Raw genomic sequence first — 22,548 nt, 5'->3', positions numbered from 1 at the left:
TTTTTAGTAGAGACGGGGTTTCACCACATTGGCCAGGAAGGTCTTGATCTCCTGACCTTGTGATACGCCCGCCTCGGCCTCCCAAAGTGCTGGGATTACAGGTGAGAGCCACCGCATCCGGCCTATCCTCAAAATTAACAGAAAATTGGCCGGGCGCAGTGGCTCACACCTGTAATCCCAGCACTTTGGGAGGCCGAGGTCAACGCGGTCAGGAGATCGAGACCATCCTGGCCAACATGGTGAAACCCCATCTCTATTAAGATACAAAAAATTAGCTGGGTGTGGTGGTGCATGCCTGTAGCCCCAGCTACTCAGGAGGCTGAGGCAGGGGAATCGCTTTAACTTGGGAAGCGGAGGTTGCAGTGAACAGAGATTGCGCCACTGTACTCCAGCCTGACGACAAAGCGAGACTCAAAAAAAATAATAATAATAACAGAAAATCCACATTTTAAATATTTCACCAACTTTTTTTTTTTGAGACAGTCTCACTCTGTCACCAGGCTGGAGTGCAGTGGCATGGAGTGCAGTGCCATGATCTTGGCTCACTGCAACCTCTGCCTGCCAGATTCAAGCGATTCTCCTGCCTCAGCCTCCTGAGTAGCTGGGACTACAAGCATGCACCACCACACCTAGCTAATTTTTTGTTTTTAGTAGAGATGGGTTTCACCATGTTGGCCAGGCTGGTCTTGAACTCCTGACCTCAGGATTCGCCCGCCTCGGCTCCCAAAGTTCTTTACTGTCTCTATGGTTGCTGGAAACCTATGGGATTTAGTAACTCGAGATACAAAAGAGAAAGAAACGGGGAAGGCCAGCTAAACCAAGAAAGCCCAGGTGTACGTACTCCCTCACTGTTGTTTTAGCAGCGCCTCCCGGGTCATGTGTACACACCTCGCCCCAGGCTTGGGCTCCCACATCCGCTCTGCTTTCCCACCGCCGTGAGCCAAGCCATACATACTCCTGATGCTGGGTGCTGAACATCTTCAGGGGCCAAGACCCCCCAGCAACATTTCTTTCTCCACTCTCCTGCCCACCCCACTCCCAGCCCCTTGCCCATCCTCTGCCTGTCACCCACCCTCTGCGCCCTCTGCCTGCCTTCTGGAAACCGCTTCACTGCCCTCTCTGAAGGCAGCTGTGCACAGAGCAGAGCTGGGCTCTGGTTATATCAGGTGGACACAGGCCCTTTCTGAACACAGGGTCCCTCTTCATCCCTGGTTAACTCCTCCTTCTCCCTCCCACCCTGTGCCGGCCCTTCTCTGAATTCTGCCCTGCAGGACCTCTGCCTGGCCTGGGCTCCTCGCTACAGCATTACCTGAGCTTGTTCTGGGCCTTACGTCCTGTGTCCCCAGCACTATGCCTGGCACATGGCAGGTGGTTTGTCAGCATCTAAGGAAGCAGTTTTCACATGTAGATGTTTGCCCTCACCCTCTCACTTGAGACTGTGTAGAAGGCTTGCACTCCACCAGTCCACGCCAGCAGAGGCCTTCCTAAAATACAGGTCCACTGCCAGGTAATGGGAGCCAGCCAGCAAGCTTATTAATATCTTCATAGCTTAACCTTTCATGATCTTTATACATTCATATATTTGTTTTTTATATCCTACTTCTGTCCCTGTCCAAAATAAAACTGCTCTAAGAGTTTTATGATCTTTAAGAAATACTAAGATGTTTTGCCAAGTACAGTGGCTCACACCTGTAATCCTAGCACTTTGGGAGGCCCAGGTGGGCAGATCACCTGAGGTCAGGAGTTTGAGACCAGCCTGGCCAACATGGTGAAACACCGTCCCTACTAAAAATACAAAAATTAACCAGGCATGATTCTCCCGCCTCAGCCTCCTGAGTAACTGGGACTACAGGAATTAGTAGTCCCAGTTACTCAGGAGGCTGAGGCGGGAGAATCTCTTGAACTTGGGAGGCAGAGGTTGCGGTCAGCCGAAATCACACCATTGCACTCCAGCCTGGGCAACAGAGTGAGACTGTCTCAGAAAAAAAAAAAAAGAAAAACCACTAGATATTGCTGCCTGCCCTCCAGTCTGACACTCATGTCCACTCCGAAGACTAAGTGTAAAACGCAGAGCCTGTGGCTCCCCGGGAGGCTCTGCCACACATGCAGGGTGGGCAGGCTCCTGCGCACAGCTGCTAAGGGACTTCCCAGGGCCCTGGCTCTGCATTTCCAGATGAAATGTTGACTGCAGCTTCCTGTTAACAGTCCACATGCGGCACATGTACCGTCCACGGGCACTGCATCCCCTGATCGTCGCTGGGAAGCCTCAGTGCACCCCATGCCGTCCAGCGGGGAGGCGCCCCCAACTGCCTCCAGGGGCAGCAGTGCATGCTGGCCTGGGGGCAGAGAGCTGTGGTTGTTCAGGAAAGCTGAGTAACAGCTGCTCCTCTGCCCCCAGGCTTACAGGTTCCTGGAGGAGATGCGGCGGCGGCTTCCCACGGCCAACATGTCCTACTACGTGAGCCCGAGGGCTGTAGAGGCCGTGCACCAGGGGCTGGGTCTCCCACTGACTCGCACCATGCCCGAGCGGGTCCGACACAACAGCATGGAGGACCCCAGGGAGCCAGACGAGGAGGTGGTGGAAGAGGCAGCCGACGACCCCTGACGGGCCTGGGCCCCGGGGCCAGCATGCTGCTGCAGGAAGGCATCTTCCAGAATTTTCCAGTGGTCAGCTGCAGCACAGCCAGCTTTTTTGCTGGGAAAAACCATGTCTGTGAGGGAATACACAGGAGAGCTGAGAGAGGATGCCGTGGGCCAGGAGGGCCGACCCATCTGCATCTTGCTCCGCTCCACCTGCCTCTGGGTGCCCAGCAGCTCCGGTAGATTTTTGGATCCGTTCCTTTAAAGGAAGTCGGGTTCACTCTTCCATCGTAGTCTCCCAACTATACATTGTAAAGCCTGAGAAACTTCTAGAACCTCAGGAATGGAGGCTGCAGCTGGAGGGCTGAGGCACCTGTCCCCCTGTTCCCAGCATATCCTCCCCACACTCCTGCAGGGCCCACAGCTCCCAAGCAACAGCTGGGACACTCAGATCCTCGTGGCCACAGCCCCTGCTAGGCTCTGCCCACCAGCCACCAACACTCATTTAATTCTAATAAAGTAGTTTATTTTCTGAGAGCCCGTGCCCTGTCCCACCCCACCCCACGAGCCCATCCAGGACCACAGGCCCTGCTTGGGCTGTGAGCAGAACAACTATCTCTGGTCTCAGAGCTCCCTCCTGTTCTCCTGGGGATACAGCGTTAAGCCCAGGGACCTGGTACGGGAGCTGCTCTGTCTTGCTTGGTGGCTCTCAAAGGAGCGCCTCAGGGGCTCTGAACAGCAGCTATGCCATCTTCCCCTCCTGCCAGCCTGGTTCTGCCCTCACTGGAGGAGTCAACCCCGCCAGCAGCGCCTACAGTCCCAGCCCCAGCCCCATGTCCAGGCTGCCGTGCCCCGGTGGGCAGTGCCCAGGCCCAGTGTATTTTTAGCAGACTTGCTGCACTATAAATAGCGGCAGGCCAGGCCTTCCTGATCTGCACTCTCCGTACCGGATGCTGCCGCAGACCTGGCCTTGCTACAAAGCCTGGCTCCGCTGCTCCAGGCTGCTGCCGGCTTCCTTGCTGCTGGCGGGGGTGGGCCTAGGGAGACACGGACGGGAGAAGCCTGTTCTTGAGTCTCTGCAGAAGCAGCAGGGCCCTCAGTGCCAGCGTCCTACAGTCCTCGTCCGGATCCTTCTCGGCCACATCTGCCAGACGAGAGTGACAAGCAAGGCTAAGGCAGCGTCAGGGGCTCGTTCTCCCTCCTTCCGTCTTCAGTCTGCCGAACCAGCCCCGCCAGGCCTGACTCCACTGAAGAAAGGGGGCTTGGGTCTGCAGTGAGCCCAGACCCACCCCAAGGCCCACGTCCTGCGTGCCACAGGCTCTGTGTGGGCCACACTATATGTGGACGGCTGCCCTGAGCTGTGTGCAGGACAGGTGGCTGCCATGGGAGGGGGCCGGGGCCAGGGACTGGGGTGAGGCACAGCCTGGGAACACAGGCAGGGCCTGCTCTGTGCTGGATTGCAGACACGGGCTGTGGTCAGAAGTGGAAAACCCCAGGAATCTGGGTGGTGGGTGTCGGGAGGTGCCACCCACCAGTGGGGCGGCCTCTTGGGCATCTGGGATAGCACGCTGCCCCCCAGGGTCAAAGCCAGAGCCCTTGGCTGCCCGCAGTGCTGGGCCCTCACCAAGATCTCCTGCAGCCTGGGGCCCCAGGGAGCCTCAGGGTTTCTGCTAGCCACAGCTCCTCCCCAAACTGGGCTAGAATCTCAGGGTGAGGAGGGCACCTGTAATCCTCGGGGAAGTGCCTATGAGAGGAGGGCGCCCTGCCCAGATCCCGCCTGCCCTGAGTGGAAAGGGACCAGCTAAGAGCCACGCCCCCTGCTCCTCCTGGTGCTTCAGGCCCCCAAGGCCCCCAGACGACTATGTCGCAGGCACCGAGTCTCCGGGGAAGGAGGCGGCCCTGGGACTGCAGGGAGTGTGCCCGCCTACCCAGCCCCCTTAGTGACTCCACTGGCCAAGGGGGACCTCTCTTCCTCCGGGCAGGGCAAGTGGGCCAGAGCACACTGAGGAGCTGGGCAGTGGCTCTAAGGGACCGGCGTCTGGGAGCATTACCCCCCCTTGAAAGCAGCAAGCCCAGCACAGCACCTCTGCACTTTGGGCCAAGGACCCTCCAGCTGCTCCGTGAGCATAGGTCCTGGGAGGGGACAGGGCAGAGCTGGGCTATCCTTCCCCTGTCCATCAGTCCTGTGCTCTGCTTGGCCATCCCTGGAGACTCATGGGCTCCACTCCCCACAGGAAACACCCGTTCACACCTGACAGGCTGGCACTGTGCCCGGGTGGGGAGAGGAGGGATGGCAGGGGCAGAACAGGCACACAGCCGAGCCCCATGGGAAAGGTGACTTCACCACAAGCACCCCCAGTGTCCCCCAGCATGGAAGCCTAAGCGCAAGTCCCCGGGAAGGACCTGCATTGCCCGGGAACCTCCTGACAAACGTGGAAGAGGCGGCATCCACGAAGCCACCCTGAGGGCCCCACATACCAACCACTGGACCACAAAGGCAGGGAACCAACAAACTGTGCCGGCGACTACATGGCCAGAGGAGCCAGGGAGGTGGGAGGGGGATCAGGGGGCCAGCGGGGTCCTGGGTCAGGACCAAAGGAGGAAAGCGGCCAGCAGTTGGGGTGGCTGCACCTCCAGCCTGCACACTCTGCCTCTGTGGGTCCAAGGGGTCCCGGTGGCCTGTCCTTAGGCCTTGCTTAAGTACCTATAGGCCAAAGGTCACAACGTTCACAACTGACTTTTACAAGGGCTGAGCAAAGGAGCTCAAGCCTGTAACCCCAGCACTTTGAGAGGCCTGGGCGGGCAGACTGCTTGAGCCCGGGCAATATAGCAAGACCCCATCTCTATAAAAAATGTTTGTTAAAGTTATCAGGCTGTGGTGGTGTACACCTGTGGTCCCAGTTACACAGGAGGCTGAGGTGGGATCACTTCAATCTAGGAGATCGAGGCTGCAGTGAGCTGAGATCATGCCACTACACTCCAGCCTGAATGACAGAGCAAGACCCTGTCTCAAAAAACTAAGTATACATTAAAAAGAACACATATGTAGGGGAGCCAAGTGGCAAAACGCTCCCCGGGTGGGCCTGGGCGAGGGGCTCAACTCGCTGGGCTGTGCTGGTGGCCCCTGGACGTGGGGCTTCTTGGAAGAAAACCCATTTGCGGAGGGAGGCATCTTCCCTTGTCTCCCCTGCAGGATTCCCAAAGCGGCCTCGACAGGAACCAGGCTCTGGATTCCCCACACTGGGGCCGCCATGCGCCTCTGGACATCTGCGAGAGGGATGTCCCCTCAAGACGAAAGGCCCGGTTCTCAGCCGGCTGGCCCAGGCCCGGCCTGCAGGAGCCGCGCCACACAAAACACCGGCGCCAACACTCACCCGCCAGCCAGGACCGGGCTTCCAGCAGCTCGTCCGGCAGGTCTTCCAGCAGGTGCACCGCAGGCACGCTGAGCAGGACAGAGGAGACGGCGGACAGCAGGCCCTGGCGCACGTAGCTGCCGGCGGGAAGGAGAGGGGCTGAGCCTGGCAGGGGAGCCGCAGGGACCACCCCCAGGCCAGGGAGACCTACCTCTCCCCCAGAGTGCAGTGGGCCACCCACGCTGCGGCCCTGCCTGGCATATTTCCCATTCGGGAAGTAGCAGGCCAGGCTGCCTGTCAGCCACCTCGAGACTTCCTGGGGCTCCCACTATGAGATCCCTGTGCCTACGCGCAACCCTGCCCTGACCCAGCCCCACAAGCCACTCACGCATCGATGTGGAAGCGAAGGGCCCACACGAATTCCAGCAGGGCCTTGCCCATGGCCACAGCCACCTGGACAACAGCAGAGGGACAGTCGGCCAGGGTCCCCACACTGTCCCCACACCCCAGCACCCACAGTGGCTGACAGCCAAGGGGATGCTCCCACTGCCCAGGGGCCCATACAGGCAGCCCTCCCTCAGACACCCGTCCCCAGGTGCAGGTGAGGCTGAGGAGCACTCCTGCCTCACGGGCAGCACAGGCCAGTGCCCAGCAACCTCTCCCTGCTCACCGTGGTGTTAACAGCCAGGCACATGAGGGCCCCTAAGGTGTGCGTCAGCCTTCCGAGAACCAGCTGGTCATCACCCAAGAGGTCGAAGGTCACCAGAGGCCTACAGCACAGGATGGAGCCCAAGGTGCAGCAGGTATCTCAGGCCTGGCTCCCCAACTTCCTGGGCCACTGCAGAGACTGAGGGGGCCCCACACAGCCTCTCCTGCACTCACCGCCCTGCCTGCACTGAGACATCTGCGAGAGGGATGTCCCCTCAAGACAAAAGGCCTGGTACTCAGCCAGCTGGCCCAGGCCCGGCCTGGGGCTGCCTGCCACACGCCCACCGGGGCCAGGAGTTCCCAACACCGAAACCCCCACCCTGCTGCACCATGACCCATGCCCAGCACTTCTCTGCTGACCCAAGAGCCTCAAGGCCTGAACATAGGGCCAGCACAGCGGTGGCTGAGGCAGGAGGCGGCGGGCAGGGACCAGTGGGCAATGGCGCTGTGCACGCGCAGGCAGCGCTGCTGGCCATGCCAAAGCCCAGCATCAAAGCAGACACCTGGCGCCTCACAGCAAAGCTGAACCGCAGAGGAACCGTGCAGAACGTTCCCTGACACTTAACACAGGCTTCAAAAACCACAGCACAGCTGCCACCCTATTCACACCCAAGCCCACTCAGACCCCAGCTGGAAGCCTCTCGGCCACTGGGATATGTCCAGGGTCTCTGTCCCCAACGTCCACAGGCCCACGGAAAACCCACTCACCTGTCAAAGCGCTGAAGGAGGGGAAAGAAGAAGTGGCCGGCCACGGAGCTGAACCTGTTGGGGCTGCCTGCCAGGCTCTGCCTCGGACCACCCTGGTAGACACACACAGTGTTCACGGACGTGCAGGCCCAGCAGCCGGCCCCACCCCCAGCCCTCCCTGGAGGATCCCACAGAGCTTCTCAGACTCCAGCCTCGCCTCACCTGCCCGGCTGCTCCTCTGCCGCCCGCCCAGCTCCCAGGCCCCGTGGGGTTGGTGACAGGACTCAGGCTCCACAGCCAATGCCTGGACCCCGGACCAGGCGTTCCCAACCGTGCAGGCAGGACATTAAGGCTGGAGGAGCATCATGCAGGGGCCGCCCTGGGCATGGCAGGATGCCTCCCTGGCCTCCACCTACCCCAGCAACAACCAATCTCCGGACACCCCAAACACCCTAGGGTGGGGCAGGACCACCCCTGGCCTACACGGACTGTGAGGACAGAGCACCCAGCAGGGTGCCTGTTTCTAGAGCGCCCCTGAGCCCCATCGGGGTCTCCTGCAGCAAGGGTCCCGTTCCTCGGTGCATACCACAGACCCAGCCTTCCAGGAATCCTGGCGCAGGCACCATCCCCAGCAAACGCGGCCACCCTCGCTGGAGACCACGCCTGAAGGTGTCTGACCGCCTTTCCTGCCTGCCTGCAGTCCCCATGCCTGTGAGGAGCTGACCAGGTGCCCACGAACCTTGGAGAGCCGCCGGGTTTTGCTTCTGATCCGCTCCTCCACCACCACCCGCCAGTCGGACGCCACAGCACTGCCTGGCTGAGAGGCAGCTGCCGTCTGCAGGCACTGGGTACCGGGACTCGGGGAGCCAGGCTGGGGAGCCCTCCTGAGGCACCCAGGCCCCGACAGCTCCTGTGCAGCCAGAGTCAGCACCTGGAGGGAGACAGGCCCGGGGCAGCTGCCATTGCTACAAGAAGAACATATCCCAACAGTCAAGTCATCGCCGAAGCCCCAGGTCAGAAACAGGCCCGGTGACCCTCATGGTCTGGGGGAAAGGTGTGTTCTGGGAACAAGGAGAAAAGTCACTTCTCCAAATCTCATAGTGACCGCGCCTTGGTGGGTGGGAAGGTGCAGAAGGCCGGCTCCGTGCTCCCAGAGATGAGAACATGCCCAGGGCCGAGAGTGGCCTCACCCCAAAGCCACGTGCAGTCCCACCACGCCAGAGCCACACACCCTTCCCCCAGGAACTGGCCTCACAGCAAAACCAATGCTGCAGTGGCACATGCCACAGGCGGGTGGCCCTCAGAGCATGTTTGCGGAGGAGGCACCCAAGACCTCGGGGCGCAGGACACCTCAACAGGCCAGTGCTCACACAGGAGGCTCCCAGGCCAGGGGGTGGGGAGTGGCTGCTGACGGGGACACTGTTGGGGGTGGGGGGCGGCTGCACGACACTCAGGATGTTCCTGGCGTGCACTTTACAATCAGTTACAGCCGCTTCCGCCTCACCTTCTTAGTGTTTTTTGCTAAATTGCGGTAAAACATATACAAGTTTTACCACGTTAACCCCTCCCCTGCCTTTTTTTTTTTTTTTTTTTTTTTTTTTTTAAAAAGAGACAGGGTCTTGCTCTGTTGTCCAGGCTAGAAGGCAGTGGTGGGATCACGGCTCACTGCAGCCTGGACCTCCCAGCTTACGCACCCTCCCATCTCAGCTTCGAGAGCACAGGGGCCACAGGCACCGCCGCAGCCGGCTCATTTTCTTCTGGTAGAGAGAATAGGGTCCTGCTGCGTTGACCAGGTTGGCCTCAAACTCCTGGGCTTGAGCGATCCTCCCACCTTGGTCTCCCACGGCACTGGGATGACAAGCATGAACCCCACGCCCCACCCATTTTAACCATTTCTAAGTGCACAGCTCCACGGCATCAGGAACTACATTGCGCTGGGCAGCCATCACTGCTATCCCGCCAGAACTCCTTCCCTCCCGAGACGGAGGCTCTGTCCCTGTGAAACACTCACTCCGCATCCCCTCCCCAAGCTGTGGCGGCCGCATCTGCTTTCCGTGACCGGCTCCTCTGGACGGCGCACTTGAGGGAAACGGAATGACGGGAGGGCCCTGGGGCTGCTTTAACTAAACATTCTCAGGGTTCACCGTGCGGCAGCACGCGGCAGTCTCATTACCTTTGAGACAGTCTCTTATCACAGCTCCCTGCAACCTCAACCTCCTGGCTTTAAGGGATCCTCCCACCCCAGCCTCCTGAGTAACTGGGACCACAGCCTCACGCCACCACACTCAGCTAATAGAGATCGGGTCTCATGTGGTGCCCGGGCTGGTCTCGAACTCCTGGGCTCAAGTGATCCTCCCGCCTCAGCCTCCCAGTGCTGTGATTCAAATTTTTTTTCTCATTGCTAAATAATGTTCCCTTACCTGCACAGCACACGTTACCTAAAGTGGTGAATTTTACAGTGTGTTGATTCTGTCAGTAAAGCCGTGACTTTGAAGAAACAAAACACTGGGCCACGGAAGCCCTGACTCCCCCACTGCGGGGTCCTACATAGTCACTCGTGAACGCAGCACACAGGCCTGCACGTGCCTCTCAGGTCCAGCGACAAGGAGACCCGGATTTTGGCAGTCCCCCTCACCCTAGCTTAGGGCACCTTGGGCCAGACCAGGGGGACCGAGGGGCCGGGAGGGACTTACGTCCAGGATGTCCATGCGCTGCCGGAGGCTGTAGTTCAGGGCATAGAACTGTGAGGTCAGATAGTCAGCCACCTAATGGGGCAGGAGAGAGGCTGCTGTGGTCTGGCACCCAGGGGCTGCTGGCGAGACCTCCAGGCACTGCATAGCCAGCTCTGGCATGGGACAGAGCCTCAGACACCGCAGCTCCCCATGCTTCCTGTTGCACCTGCACTGGCCAGGGCCACCAGTGCAAAGACTCACCCGGGCTGGGTCTGTGACCGTGACAGCCACCAGGGCTCTCTGGCGCAACCGCTCAAATCCCACCACGCAGGTCTTCTCCTCCAGATGCAGAAGCACCTTAGCCAGCTCCACGCTCACCTGCACACAGGAGTGAAGTCTGGGAAACCTGCCGGCTCAGCCAACCACCCCTGCAGAAGCCCCAGGCCTTCCGGGACAGGCAGCAGCCGAGTCACACGCGGGAGCCACGTTACCCTCAAGTAGCCAGAACACAGACAGCGTTGGGGGAGCTACCACCTTGGGCTTCCCACCCACTCCTGCCTCAGCTCACCTCCTGAGTGGCCGAGGAGTTCCTGTAGACCAGGCCCTCAATGGCCCGCAGGGCCGCCTCCCAGCGCTCTACGTCCTCAGACGTGGTGAGGGCTGCATGGAACCCAGACAGGTCTCGGTCAGCCTCGACGCTGACCCTGAGCCAGCAAGAGCCAGCGGCACAGTCGGCACCCGGGACCCGTGCCTACCTTCCACGCAGTCGCGGACGTAGGCAGGAGCCTTGCTGCTCTTCAGCTCTGTGTCCCCTGACATGTCATAGGGGACAAACTCATCATCGCTGTGGGAAGGCAAAGCAGATGGCAACAGCCCACAGCCCGTGAGAGGAAGCGCTGAGCGGCAGAGCCAACCGTTCCCTCCTCCCAGAGACATGACGCTGGCCTCAGCCCCTGTGCCTGCAGAGCTGGGAGCTGGGGGTGCCCACATGACGACGGAGGACAAGGGCGGAGCAGGCAGGGAGCCCCACGGGCCGCAGCTCAGAGGACTAGGGGCTCACCTCCCAGCCTCCTGCACACTGCCCACAGGGCCGGGAGAGCCCTTACCTGTCCAGCTCCGAGTCGGAGCCCGCCAGCCGTGCCCGGGGGACGCCGCCATCCACGATCTCTGCGGGGGTCTCTGCAGGGGGCTCTGCTGTGGCTGCAGCGAGGGATGTGCTTTCAGGAAACAAGGAACAAATCCTTCAGGGTCCCCTCCAGCCTCTGGCCTCAGGACTCGCGGGACCGAAAGAAAGGCTCTCACCCCTCCCACCCCAACAGCAGAATCCAGAGCGACAAGACGTGCACACGGTGGGTCCCGGGACGCTGAGACTCTCACCCTGCCTCTGAGGCGCCATCACCCGCAGGCTGGTGGGAAGCCAGGGCCAGCAGCTCAAGGCTCAGTTCATCTTCTTCATACTGCAGCAGAGGAGCAGGGGCGCGGGCAGGCTCAGCGGCGCCCTCCGAGACGGAGCTGCTGGAGCCACTCTCCACTGCGGCCTCCCTTGCAGCCGAATCACTTAGCAGGGGATTCGGGACGGGGACAGCCAGGTGTCTTTTGAAAAGCAACTTTCCAAGAGGCCACCTCAGGCAAAGGGTAGCACTGGGTGTGCTCAAAGATGGGGGGCTACGGCCCCTCCTGAAGGAGCTGGGACCCCCCCCACCCAGGCCAGTGCCCCTGAGAGGATCCCAGGGTCTCAGCAGATAAGAGGACAGGCAGTCACTTCCACAGCCTGAAGGCAGGTGGCACCCACGCCAGGCAGCGGGCAGCAGAGGGGCCGACACCCACAGCCACAGATTTGGAGCAACGTGGCTGCCCTGTAGCCCGGGACGGACAAACCGCAGGGGCAGCTCCCTTAACCCCAGCCCCCACCGCACCCCCATCTGGAGACAGTCTGTGAATGTGTCCTGGCAATCCTCTCGGGGGACATGTGCTCACCCTGACCCTATGTGGCCCCAGGAGCCCAGACCTGAGCCTGCCACAGCTTCCAGCCTCAGCCCTGTGAGAAGCCAACACGGACGCTCCGCAAGTCTGGTCCCCGGGAAGGGGAGGTGAACCTGGGGTGGGAGGGCAGCCGCCCGGGAGACCCAGACCAGCCACACGGGGATGTGCAGGGAGCGGCCGGCTCACCTGGAATTTCAGCGGAGGCCCCTCAGGGTGGATCCGGGCGCTGATGACCTCAGCAACGATCATGCCCAGGTGGCGCACGGGGGGCAGGCTGCTGTCCAGGCGGCACTTCACACCCGCCATCATGCTGGCCAGCAGTTCTGCAAGCACCGTACAGGCCCCTGAGCCCCTGTGGGTGCCCGGGGCCGGTAGGGGAGCCCGAACCACCTGCTCACCATCCCGGCTGTCCCGCAGCTCCGGCTCGCTGAGGTGCACCAGGCAGATGAGGATGGCCTTGCTGACGTGGCGCTGCTGCGGCAGGGGTGTGTGGCGGACGGCACTGCTGCTCCCCCATGTCTCCAGCAGCTCCTTCAGCACCTGGCAGGCGGTACGGCCCGGGACTGCGTGGGGCTCGGGGCCAGGCCATCCCCACCAGGCCCACGGCCACCCTCAGGGATCTGTAGCCCCAGCCCAGCCAGCCTCACCCTGCCCCGCCCCCAGGGTGATCCCCACGCAGCCTTCTCCCAGGGCCTCACAGGACAGAGAGCCAGAGGCTCCTACCTGCAGCAGGAGAGGGCGCCGCTGGCTGTCCGTGGCCAGGTAGCCCAGCAGGCTCTGCAGCATGGGCGTCTGCAACAAAAGCAGGTGTCCCATCCACTGGGCTGGGGCCGCCGCCTGGCCAGCCTGGGGCTCCCAAGGTCAAGGCCCCCGCCGGGACTGGGAACGGGCTAGGGGCAGCAGACGGACCAGGAGCACAGGGCCTGCTGCCTCCTGGAATGCAGGGCCCCTCCCCTCCTGCACAAGCTGCCCCCTGGGCTCGCTGATCCACCCGCCTCAAACTGAACTGAACATGATAAAACGCTTTCATATAAAAATGTGGGATGCAGCTGCTGCTGTGGTGAGGCGAGGTCTCGCCATCTTAAGTTCTCGTGTGAGCAAAGGAGAAGACAGTGAAGCAAGCTGTGACCGAGAATCAGGCAGGGCACGGTGGCTCACACCTGTCAGCCCAGCACGTGGGAGGCCAAGGCAGGAGGATCACTGGCGCTCGGGAGTTCCAGACCCGCCTGGCTAACAGAGGAAGACCTCACCTCTACAGAACATTTTAAAAATTAGCTGCACGTGGTGGTGTGTGCCTGTAGTCCCAGCTACTGGGGAGGCTGAGGCAGGAGGATCACTGGAGCTGGGAGGTCAACACTGCAGGGAGCCACAGTCAAACCACTGCACTCCAGTCTGGGCAGCACAGCAAGACGCGGCCTCAGAAACTTTAGAGACTTGCACAGGACGGCCTCCATGACCCTCTCCTCAGGGGTCTGCTGGGGGAGACCCATCCCCATCCCCACCCTGAGTGACGAGTCACAGCTGGGCTGCGTGAGGCCTGAGCTAGTGACTTCCACCCTCCCACCTCAGGCTGTGGGTACTTCACTACCCTGTGGCCAGGTGGGAGTGAGTCCACTTCCCCCAGGAACCCTCCACCTCTGACTTCACACAGGAGCCAGGCTGAATCGCCTCTAGGCAAACCCTGCAGCTGCCCCTCCCCCACACAAAGGGGCCTCAGGCTGTCTGCACACGGGCTGCCCTGGCCTCACACCTCCTCCCCACCCTCCTGCTCACCACAGCACAGGCCCCCGGCCACTCCTACCTAGCGCTCGGAGGCCACCTGCCCACATCTCTGGGCCAGGCCCTGCCACACCCCACCCAAGCGCCTCATCAGCAAGGTCCCTGCCCCCCGTCTCAGCACTGTGTCTGCCTCCTGGGCCATGGGCAGCTGGTGCCACGAGGGAGGACAGTCACTCTCCTGTCCATGCCAGATACCCAGCACCCAAGAAAGGGCTCAGCACAGGGTGCGCCCAGACACTTGCTGAAAACAAAGCCACGAGGCAGGGGCCCTGGCTCACCCACCCCGGGTGGCTCCAGGCCATGGGGACAGGAGTCAAAAGTCCCAGAAGCACATGGCCTCCTCTGTGTCCTGACCTATCCCCCACCCATCCCACTCCACCCCTCAAACCCCTGGCACTGGACACAGCTGGGGAGCATGGCTTCTCAGGGGTTTAGAGGATTAAAGGACAGGAGAAGCCCTCACTCAGCACCCATCACAGCAGGGCCCATCATAGGGGCGGAGGGGGACACCCACTACCTGCTGACGCCTGGTGCCACCCCCGAATCATGTGCAATGTCTCCCAGCCAACAGCTGCTTCTACCCCATGTTTTGCAGCGATTCTTGCTGTGATGGCACAGCCTGCAGCCTCCCCAGCATCCTCACCGTGAGCCGGGACTGTAAGAACAGAAGCTTCCGGGTCATCACAAACTGGGCCTTCTTGTTCTTCACCACCAGGTTCCCCAGCAGTCGCGACAGGACCTCAGGCCTGCAAAGTAGAGTCAGAAAGCCAGAGCCGCAAGCTGGCCTCGGAGGCAGGGAGGAGGGAGAGCATGGACTCCGACACCCACAGACCCCGGCCTGCCACTTCCCAGCCTCGCCTCTGCTCCCGTCCTCTCACAGCCTTGGCTGGGCCTCCATCCTCCCTTCTCCGGGGCATAAATGCAACAACCCAGAGAGCACCTGCGCCCCCCGCCACGGCGAAGGCAGATCCACACCCGCGGTCTCCTTTCCCTGCTCTGACCGGGTCCACGGTCAGTGCCTCATACAGGGCAGGGCAGAAACCTTTTCCACAAAGGGCCGGAGCCTAAGTGTTCTGGTTTATGGACCACAGAGTCACGTCACAGCCACTCCATGCTGCCACCCTAGCTGAAAGCAGCCAAACACGTAAACCAATGAACGCAACTGGTGCCAAAAAACCTTTATTTACAAAAACATGCAGTTGGCTGAACTCTGTCCAAGTGGCCTGCAGACCCTGGCCTAGACTGAGAGAGCCGTCCCAGTAAGTGAAAGGTCACGGGCTCCAGAAAGAGCCCCATCTCTCTCCAGCCAGCGTGGAAACATACGGCTGGATTTCTCCCTCACTCATCACCTAAAATTCCACACAGAGACAACAGCTAAAAAAAGATTTCGGAGGCCAAGGAAGGAGGATCACTTAAGGCCAGGAGTTTGAGACCAGCCTGGGCAACAACGTGAGATCTGTTGCTACAAAAAATGTTTAAAACTGAGCCGGGCATGACAGGACACGCCTATGTAGGAGCCTGGTATTCCGGAGGTGACGTGGGGAGGTGGCTTGAGTGCAGGCAGTGGAGGCCGCAGTGAGCTAGGATCACACCACGGCACTCCAGCCTGGGAGACAGAGCAAGACCCTGTCTCTACACACAATGCCCTCCCCGCAAAACAAACCGTAAAGCAGAATGTGCTTACATAACTCACAGAGAAAACTACAAATCCTTTAAACATGCACACCCTCACCCAGAACCAAGAATGCCAGATCACCCGGGTGCGGTGGCTCATGGCTATAATCCCAACACTGCAGGAAGCCAAAGCAGGTAGATCGCTTGAGGCCGAGAGTTCAAGACCAGCCTGGCCAACATGGCGAAACCCTCTTTCTACTAAAAATATGATACTTGGCTGGGCTTGATGGTGGGTGCCTATAATCTCAGCTACTCTGGACAATAAGGCAAGAGAATTGCTTGAACCCAGGAGGTGGAGGCTGCAGTGAGCCAAGATCATGCCACTGCACTCCAGCCTGGGCGACAGCGTGACTCCGTCTCAAAAAAAAAAGAAAAGAAAAAAAAACAAGGAGGAAATGCTTTGGGAGAGACAGACGCTTCGTCACACCTTCAGCAGGGAGAAGAGGCTTCAGAATGTAGGCGAGCTGGCAGGGTTTGCAAGGGTTAAAAGGTCAGCAGGGGGGAGGGGAGGCGTCGGAAGATAGGCAAGCTGGCAGCGTTTGTGAGGGTTACACCGTGGCCAGCAGTCCTGCCTCCAGGAACGCACCCTTGATTCTCCCGCACAGGTGCACAAAGACGTCGGGAAGCAAGTCACTGCCCGCCCCACCATGTCAGAGCCCGGCGCTGGCACACTGGTGTGCGAGGAGGCCACTGTGGAGGAGTGACCACAGGCACAGGACGGGGTGTGTGGCCAAAGGTGCAAGCGCCTGCAGGGTGTGGGTATTCACAGCATCGATGTTATTTTCATAAGAAAAAGGGACCCTCTGATGCAGAGGTCACCATCAGCACATGCGGAAGCTGAGAGGCACCATTCATACCCCACAGATTGGACGTAGAGGTGCCAGCCACAGCATGGCGCCCAGGAGAAGCCACGTAAAGGAATGGCAGCCCCAGGGGTCCAGACCCCCACCCAGGAAGCAAGGTCCACGGGAGGAGAGCTGGCTGCTTACCCCTGCACAGCCTCCACCAGCCCAGTCAGCACCACCTCCATGGCCCGGTCCGGCACTTGCTCCACCAGGCGCCAGCAGACGCGCTGGTGCAGGCAGCTGCCCTGGGTGAGCGCCGCCAGCCGGGGCACCAGCACGCCCAGGATCTCCTCTGCGGGGACAGATGGAGGCCCTGAGCTTGGGGAGCTGCACCCGCCTGGGCGTTCGGGTGCTCTGCGGGTCCGACATGGACAGCCCCGCAGCTCCCCAGTCAGCACAGCTGAGCCTCAGACCCCAGGGTCCCAGAACAGGCCGGGCAAGGGGGCCCTACAGAGGGCCAGGGTTAGGAGGGAAGGATTCTGGGCCTTCTGGAGATGGCTGACAGGGTGCAAGGATCAGGGCAGGTGGGTGGGACGGCACTGCTCTACTCACGCTGCCTCCCGTGGATACAAGCTTTCCCGAGGACCTGGGACACAAAGGACACAGAGGAATCCAGGCCACCTGAGACAAAGAGAGACCAGCTGAGGCGGCAAGGGACAAAGGCACGAAAGAACACCTAAGTGTGGAGAGAGCTGTCCTCGGTCAGACAGCCTCCAACTGAAGGCAAAATTCACTCAAAACACCGGCTGCTGCCAATCAGCCTATCCCAGCAAATCTCAACAGGAGCATGTGGAACTTCACCAGCAAATTGCAACCCTTCAGAACCTTCACGCGGCCGGGTGCGGTGGCTCATGCCTGTAATCACAGCACTTTGGGAGATTGAGGCGGGTAAATCACAAGGTCAGGAGTTCGGGGCCAGCCTGGACAACACAGTGAAACTTCGCCTCTACTAAAAATACAAAAATTAGCCAGGCGTGGAGGCATGTGCCTGTAGTCTCAGCTGCTGGGGAGGCTGAGGCAGGAGAATCGCTTGAACCCGGGAGGCAGAGGTTGCAGTCAGCCAAGATCACGCCACTGCACTCCAACCTAGGCAACAGAGTGAGACTCCATCGCAAAAAAAAAAATCTTAGCCCACTTAATTGTCACGATGATCCTAGAAGGTCAGGACAGGTATGACATTGCCAAGGAGGGAGAGGAGGCACGGGCAGGACCCAGCCAAGTTGGGTCGGCCACACATGGTAGGCCTGGGCCCTGAGCCAGGCATGAGACACAGGAGCAGCGCCACCAGCACAGCCACGCACAGGGAAGGAGTCCACGCCAGCGAACATGGGGAACCCGGAGGGGCCGGGCCGCACCAGCTCCAGAGAAGAGCTGGGATGTGGGGGAGCAGCAGGCACAGGGCTGCATGGTGACAGGGACGGCCCTGGCCAACCCCAAGTGCATGAAAGAGACACGTCCCACACATGTCCGAAATGTTTCCAAAGCCTCCTCAACCCCTCCGCCCATGCAGAGTAGCAGCTGTGACCCAGGGCTACGTTCGGAAAAGACAGGAGGGGCTTGGGTGGGCGCTGCAGGAACCCCCAGGTGAGGCAATGGGGACTGGGCCAGGTGGGCACCACGCAGGGACTTGAGGGGCCCGGCTTCCTCCTGGGCTCTGAGGGGGCACCGGCCTGCTCCAGGACCCCAGGTGCCGACCCCAATGAAGAAGGGAGTTTTGGAATGAGGCAGGGCAGCACATGGGGCAGGACGGGAAGGCCAGACCCACGTGCTTGACCTGCGTCTGAGCGGTTGCCTGGAGCTCAGGAAAAGCGAGAGATGCAAGGGGTCACCCTGTGGGAGAGGCAGACGCTCCGGCACCATGCAGGCCCCGGCCCAGCCTCCTCCTCACCACTGGAATGCACACTCACGGCGGCCACCTTCTGATGCCCTGCCCCAGGGAAAACAGAGTGAGCACGGGCACCCAAGGGGCCCTGAAGCCCAGTGGTAGGCAAGGTTGTTACCATAGAGCCCACTCTCCGAGCACCGCCAGCGTCTGCCACCAGCCCTGAGACCTTTTGAGTCCCCCCAACCTCATGCTGCAGCACAGCTGGGCCCCGAAACCAGCAGTGGCTGCAGGGACAGGAGGAGAAGTTCACGTAGAGGAGGGCAGCGGCCTTCAGACCATAGCAGATGGGCCCTTCAGTCACTACTGCCCGGGACAGGGACATCCCCACCTGCCTGATGGCACCACCCAGAGACTTCAGAGTTTCCAGAGGCTATGAGGCACCAGGGAGGGTGGCAGGGGACAATGGCCCAAGAAGACAGGTCACAAGGGGGTCCAAGGCAGGGCCTCACCTTGGAGAGAGTCTACGACGGCCTGTAGTACCCGGATGACCTCCTCGCCGAGCAGGCAGAAGTAGTTCTGGGGTAAGAACTCAGCCAAGTTCTCCCGCTGCAGGCGGTTGCCCAGGTGATCGGGCAGGGCCACCACCTTGCCCAGCAGCGTCTCCCGGAGCAGGGGGAAGCGGGGCTGTGTCTCCTGCCGACACTGCATCTCCATCAGCACCGCCAGCCGGCCCTCTCGCAGGAACCTAGCCAGCAGCTGCACCATCTTCATCAGCCGGAAGCTGGGGCTGAAGACACGGGCCTGTTGGACAAAGCCCCCAACCCCCATCCTTGGGGCCCCCTTCCTGCCACAAGGAACCAGCAGCCCCAACTGCTTAACCGGCGCCAAGTCCAAACCCACAAGCAAAACGGGAAAATATGTTCATCCATTCCTAAATAACTGCAGTCACTAGCGGGATGCGAAAGCCTCCGGGCCCTGAGAAGCCGCCCCAGCCTGGAGTCTCACTGGACACCCCTCGCCTGCTGTTGACATCAGTGACTCGGCGCTTGCTTTGATCACAACAGCCTTTGAAAACCCAGCTTCTCAAAGGTACAGCATCCGGGCAAGGACCTCAGTGTGGTCTGATGCTGAGCCTGGGAACCAGCAGGGGCTGTGAGTCCACGTGGGACACATGTCATGACAGCTATGCTTCTGTGCTTCCCTGAAAAACCTGGAACATTCCAAGCTGAGTGGCTGCCTCTGCCACCTGGACGGGAACACTCCCACCCCATCCCTCTCTGACACAGCCAGACAGGGAACCAGGGAGGGACTTTGTGAGTGACAGCAGGTACCTCCCATTGCAAAGGAGCTAGAACAGACCGCTTCCTGTTTTGGGTTTCAGCCAGGAGCAGGGTCTCTCTCTGGCCCCTCAGAGAGCCTCCTGGTCCAGTCCTTCCAGCTACTCTCATCAATTCTGAGGCTACCAGCAACCCCAGGATGGGCCCAGCCCACTCACCCTGCAGCCCCCTCGATGGCCTCCATCAGCACTAGGAAGGCTTGGTCCGCAGGGCCCTCCAGGAAGAAGCTGGCCCACAGCTCCTCCAGGCGGCCATCGGGTAGCAGCTCCAGCCAGGCCGGGCTCAGCCTGCTGGCAAGACATCTGAGGACCGGCGAGAAGTGGGCGAAGGCAAACTCCTCCTTCTCCCCAGGGAGAGCTGGAGGCTCCGTCTCACCCAGATACCGCTTCAGGGACCCCAGGGTGCAGAAAATGTGGTCGCCATCCTCCGAAGACGAGAGGGCGTGAATGGCTTCCCGGACGGCGAGTCGGACCCTTGAGGGTGCTGGCTCCATCCTGCAGGACAGACCTGGGCGTCACAGGAAGGCGACCTGTGGCGTGGACACGGGGCTCAGCTTGGGGCAGGGAATTAATCCACACACGCTCAGGAAGCCCTTCGGTGAGCGCGCTGGGACCCCATGCCCCCCCTCCCAGGTCCCACCCAACCCTGTCCCCAGCGGCTTCCCGTCGCGCCTCCTTCCCTGCAGTGCCTGACGGTTTCCACCCGGAGTTCGCTCCTCCACTGGGACCCCCACGCTACCCGCCACTGCAGGGCTTCTCAACTCGGGCCACTGTGCCCAGGGGACATTCTCAATTGTCACAACGGGGGCGCCACTGGCGCGAGAGGGAGGTGGAGGCCAGGGATGCCGGTGAGTGTTGCCTGGGCACAGGGCGGCCCCACGCGTCCTCGCTCCCAAGACTGGAAATCCGGCCCACGGGAGCTGCTGGCACCCCGGCTCCCTGAGCGGTGACCGGTGGCTCCCGTCGCCATTCCTCCGCCCCTCAGAAACCGCGTTTGGGGAACACGGTTTGGGGGCCAGGGGACCCGCACGTGGGCCCCCGACGCCGACCGGTACCTCGACCCCGGCCGGACCCCTACCCGACCTGGACCTGACCCAACCAGATCCGGAGCCCAACCCGACCCCCGACCCCCGACCCCCGCCCCGACCTGGACCCGGATCCCGGGTGACTGCCTCGCGCTCAGACCCCGGTGCCACCTATTCACCGCCGCCGATTCGCCACGGCCGCCGCGGCCCCGAACGAAACGCGATGGCAGCCCAGCCAGGTGGCCCCGAGCACTAGTTCCTGGACCCAGGCGGAGCTGCTGCGGGTTTTTTGGAGCCTCTGGGGTGGGTCTCCCCAGGTTTCTCAGCGCGAATCTGCGGAGGACGCCGGGCGACAGTGCGCATCTGCGCCTGCGCCGCGTGGGGACGGGGCGGAGCCTGGGGCGGGCGGGGCTTGACGCGTGGGTGGGGCCCGAGGGCGGGGCTGCGAGCCGAGTCCTCTGCGCCGGGGTGGTTGGTCCTCGCCTTAGCTTCTCCCATCCCGGTCCCCTCTACCCTAGAGGGATTTCAGCCGTCCCTTCCCTCCGCCGGGGGTCCCACGTTCTCTCTACTGCGGATGTTTACCAAGACAGGCCTGTTGTCTTCCCCGAGGGTAAGGCCCTGCTGCCAAGGGTCAGAAGCCAGTAAGAGAAACGCAGGGTACGCAGGGAGGTAGAGCCACGATTGAGACCATGTCAGATATGAACGAATGCGGCCCTGTAAATGAGGCCGGGTCATGGAATAAAGACTGCGACCAGGGCCGGGCCGGTGGCTCACGCCTGTAATCCCAGCACTTTGGGAGGCCAAGGCGGGTGGACCGCCTGAGGTCAGGAGTTCGAGAGCAGCCTGGCCAACATAGTGAAACCCCGTCTCTACTAAAAATACAAAAATTAGCTGGGTGTGGTGCTGCAGGCCTGTAATCCCAGCTACTCTGGAGGCTGAGGCAGGAGAAATGCTTGAACCAAAGAGGCAGTGGTTGCAGTGAGCCTAGATCGTGCCATTGCACTCCAGCCTGGGTGACAAGAGCGGAATTCCATCTCAAAAAAATAATAATAAACAAAAATAAGTGAAAGACAAGTCAGGAGATCAAAACCAACCTGGCCAACATGGTGAAACCCCATCTCTACTAAAAATACAAAAAAATCAGGCCGGGCGCGGTGGCTCACGCCTATAATCCTAGCACTTTGGAGGGCTGCTGAGGTGGGTGGATCACCTGAGGTCAGGAGTTCAAGACCAGCCTGGCCATCATGGTGAAAGCCCACCATTAAAAAAAAAAAAAAAAAAAATTAGCTGGGTGTGCTGGCGCACACCTGTAGTCCCAGATACTTGGGGAGGCTGAGGCAGGAGAATTGCTTGAACCCAGGAAGCAGAGATTGTAGTGAGCCGAGATTGCGCCACTGCACTACAGCCTGGGCGACAGTGCGAGACTCCACCTCAAAAAATAAAAATAAAAATAAAAATAAATAAGTGAAAGAAAGGAAGAGCCAGTAGGGTAAGAAAATGAGAGCCATGGCCGGGCGCAACAACTCACTTTAGGAGGCCGAGGCAGGCGGATCACAAGGTCAGGAGACTGAGACCATCATGGCCAACATAGAGAAACCGCATCTCTACTAAAAATACAAAAAATTAGCTGGGTGTGGTGGCACGCAGCTGTAGTCCCAGCTACTTGGGAGGCTGAGGCAGGAGAATCACTTGAATCTGGGAAGTGGACGTTGCAGTGAGCCAAGATTTCGCCACTGCACTCCAGCCTGGGCAACAGAGTGAGAATCTGTCTCGAAAAAAAAAAAAATTAGAAAATGAGAGCCAGACCCCTTCTCTACTTAAGGACAAAAATGAGCCAGGCGTGGCAGCGCACACCTGTAGTCCCAGCTATTCGGGAGGCTGAGGCAGGAGAATCACTTGAACCCGGGAGGCGGAGGTTGCAGTGAGCCGATCGCACCACTGCACTCCAGCCTGGTGACAGAGCGAGACTCTGTCTCAAAAAAATAAAAAAAGAAAGAGAAAACAGGCACCAGAGAGCAGCGGGTGTTATCGTAAATGAGGTGAGAGCTCTGAACAGGAGGCCCTAGAGCAGAGCCCAGAAT

At 60.5% G+C, this 22,548-nt stretch overlaps 2 protein-coding genes across 7 annotated transcripts in view; one reads left to right on the top strand and one right to left on the bottom strand.

Annotated features, from left to right (window-relative positions):
- The window catches only part of IFT140 (intraflagellar transport 140), a 102,479-nt gene extending 99,362 nt beyond the window's left edge, over nucleotides 1–3,117 (top strand). For all 3 annotated transcript variants that reach the window (XM_017510985.2, XM_037732330.1, XM_037732331.1), the window contains one exon: nucleotides 2,399–3,117. In XM_017510985.2, the coding sequence (XP_017366474.1) occupies nucleotides 2,399–2,605 (207 nt within the window). In that variant the 3' untranslated portion in view covers nucleotides 2,606–3,117. The remainder of the gene's footprint in view (nucleotides 1–2,398) is intronic.
- Nucleotides 3,085–20,845, bottom strand: TELO2 (telomere maintenance 2). 4 transcript variants are annotated; one of them, XM_037732334.1, is made up of 21 exons: nucleotides 20,590–20,845; nucleotides 19,602–19,937; nucleotides 18,616–18,893; nucleotides 16,834–16,902; nucleotides 16,426–16,573; nucleotides 14,406–14,508; nucleotides 12,707–12,775; nucleotides 12,382–12,523; nucleotides 12,170–12,306; nucleotides 11,378–11,457; nucleotides 11,107–11,217; nucleotides 10,756–10,844; nucleotides 10,569–10,660; nucleotides 10,262–10,378; nucleotides 10,022–10,093; nucleotides 8,068–8,259; nucleotides 7,350–7,441; nucleotides 6,604–6,703; nucleotides 6,322–6,386; nucleotides 5,955–6,070; nucleotides 3,085–3,724 (listed from the first exon to the last, which is right to left on the bottom strand). In XM_037732334.1, the coding sequence occupies exons 2-21, from the start codon at nucleotides 19,934–19,936 to the stop codon at nucleotides 3,618–3,620; spliced, it is 2,514 nt and encodes an 837-aa protein (XP_037588262.1). In that variant the 5' UTR covers nucleotide 19,937; nucleotides 20,590–20,845; the 3' UTR covers nucleotides 3,085–3,617. The 4 variants fall into 4 exon arrangements, with proteins under 4 accessions (XP_037588262.1, XP_037588260.1, XP_037588263.1 ...); XM_037732332.1 differs by having other exon boundaries at nucleotides 19,602–19,972; nucleotides 20,590–20,833; XM_037732335.1 differs by lacking the exon at nucleotides 20,590–20,845 and adding an exon at nucleotides 20,182–20,508 and having other exon boundaries at nucleotides 19,602–19,972.
- Nucleotides 20,846–22,548: the final 1,703 nt, after the last annotated feature.

Source organism: Cebus imitator, unplaced genomic scaffold (genome assembly GCF_001604975.1).
Source record: "Cebus imitator isolate Cc_AM_T3 unplaced genomic scaffold, Cebus_imitator-1.0 Scaffold444, whole genome shotgun sequence".
NCBI classification, from domain to species: domain Eukaryota; kingdom Metazoa; phylum Chordata; class Mammalia; order Primates; family Cebidae; genus Cebus; species Cebus imitator.
Note: the sequence above shows the minus strand (reverse complement) of the source record. Positions and strands in the feature narration are given on the sequence as shown.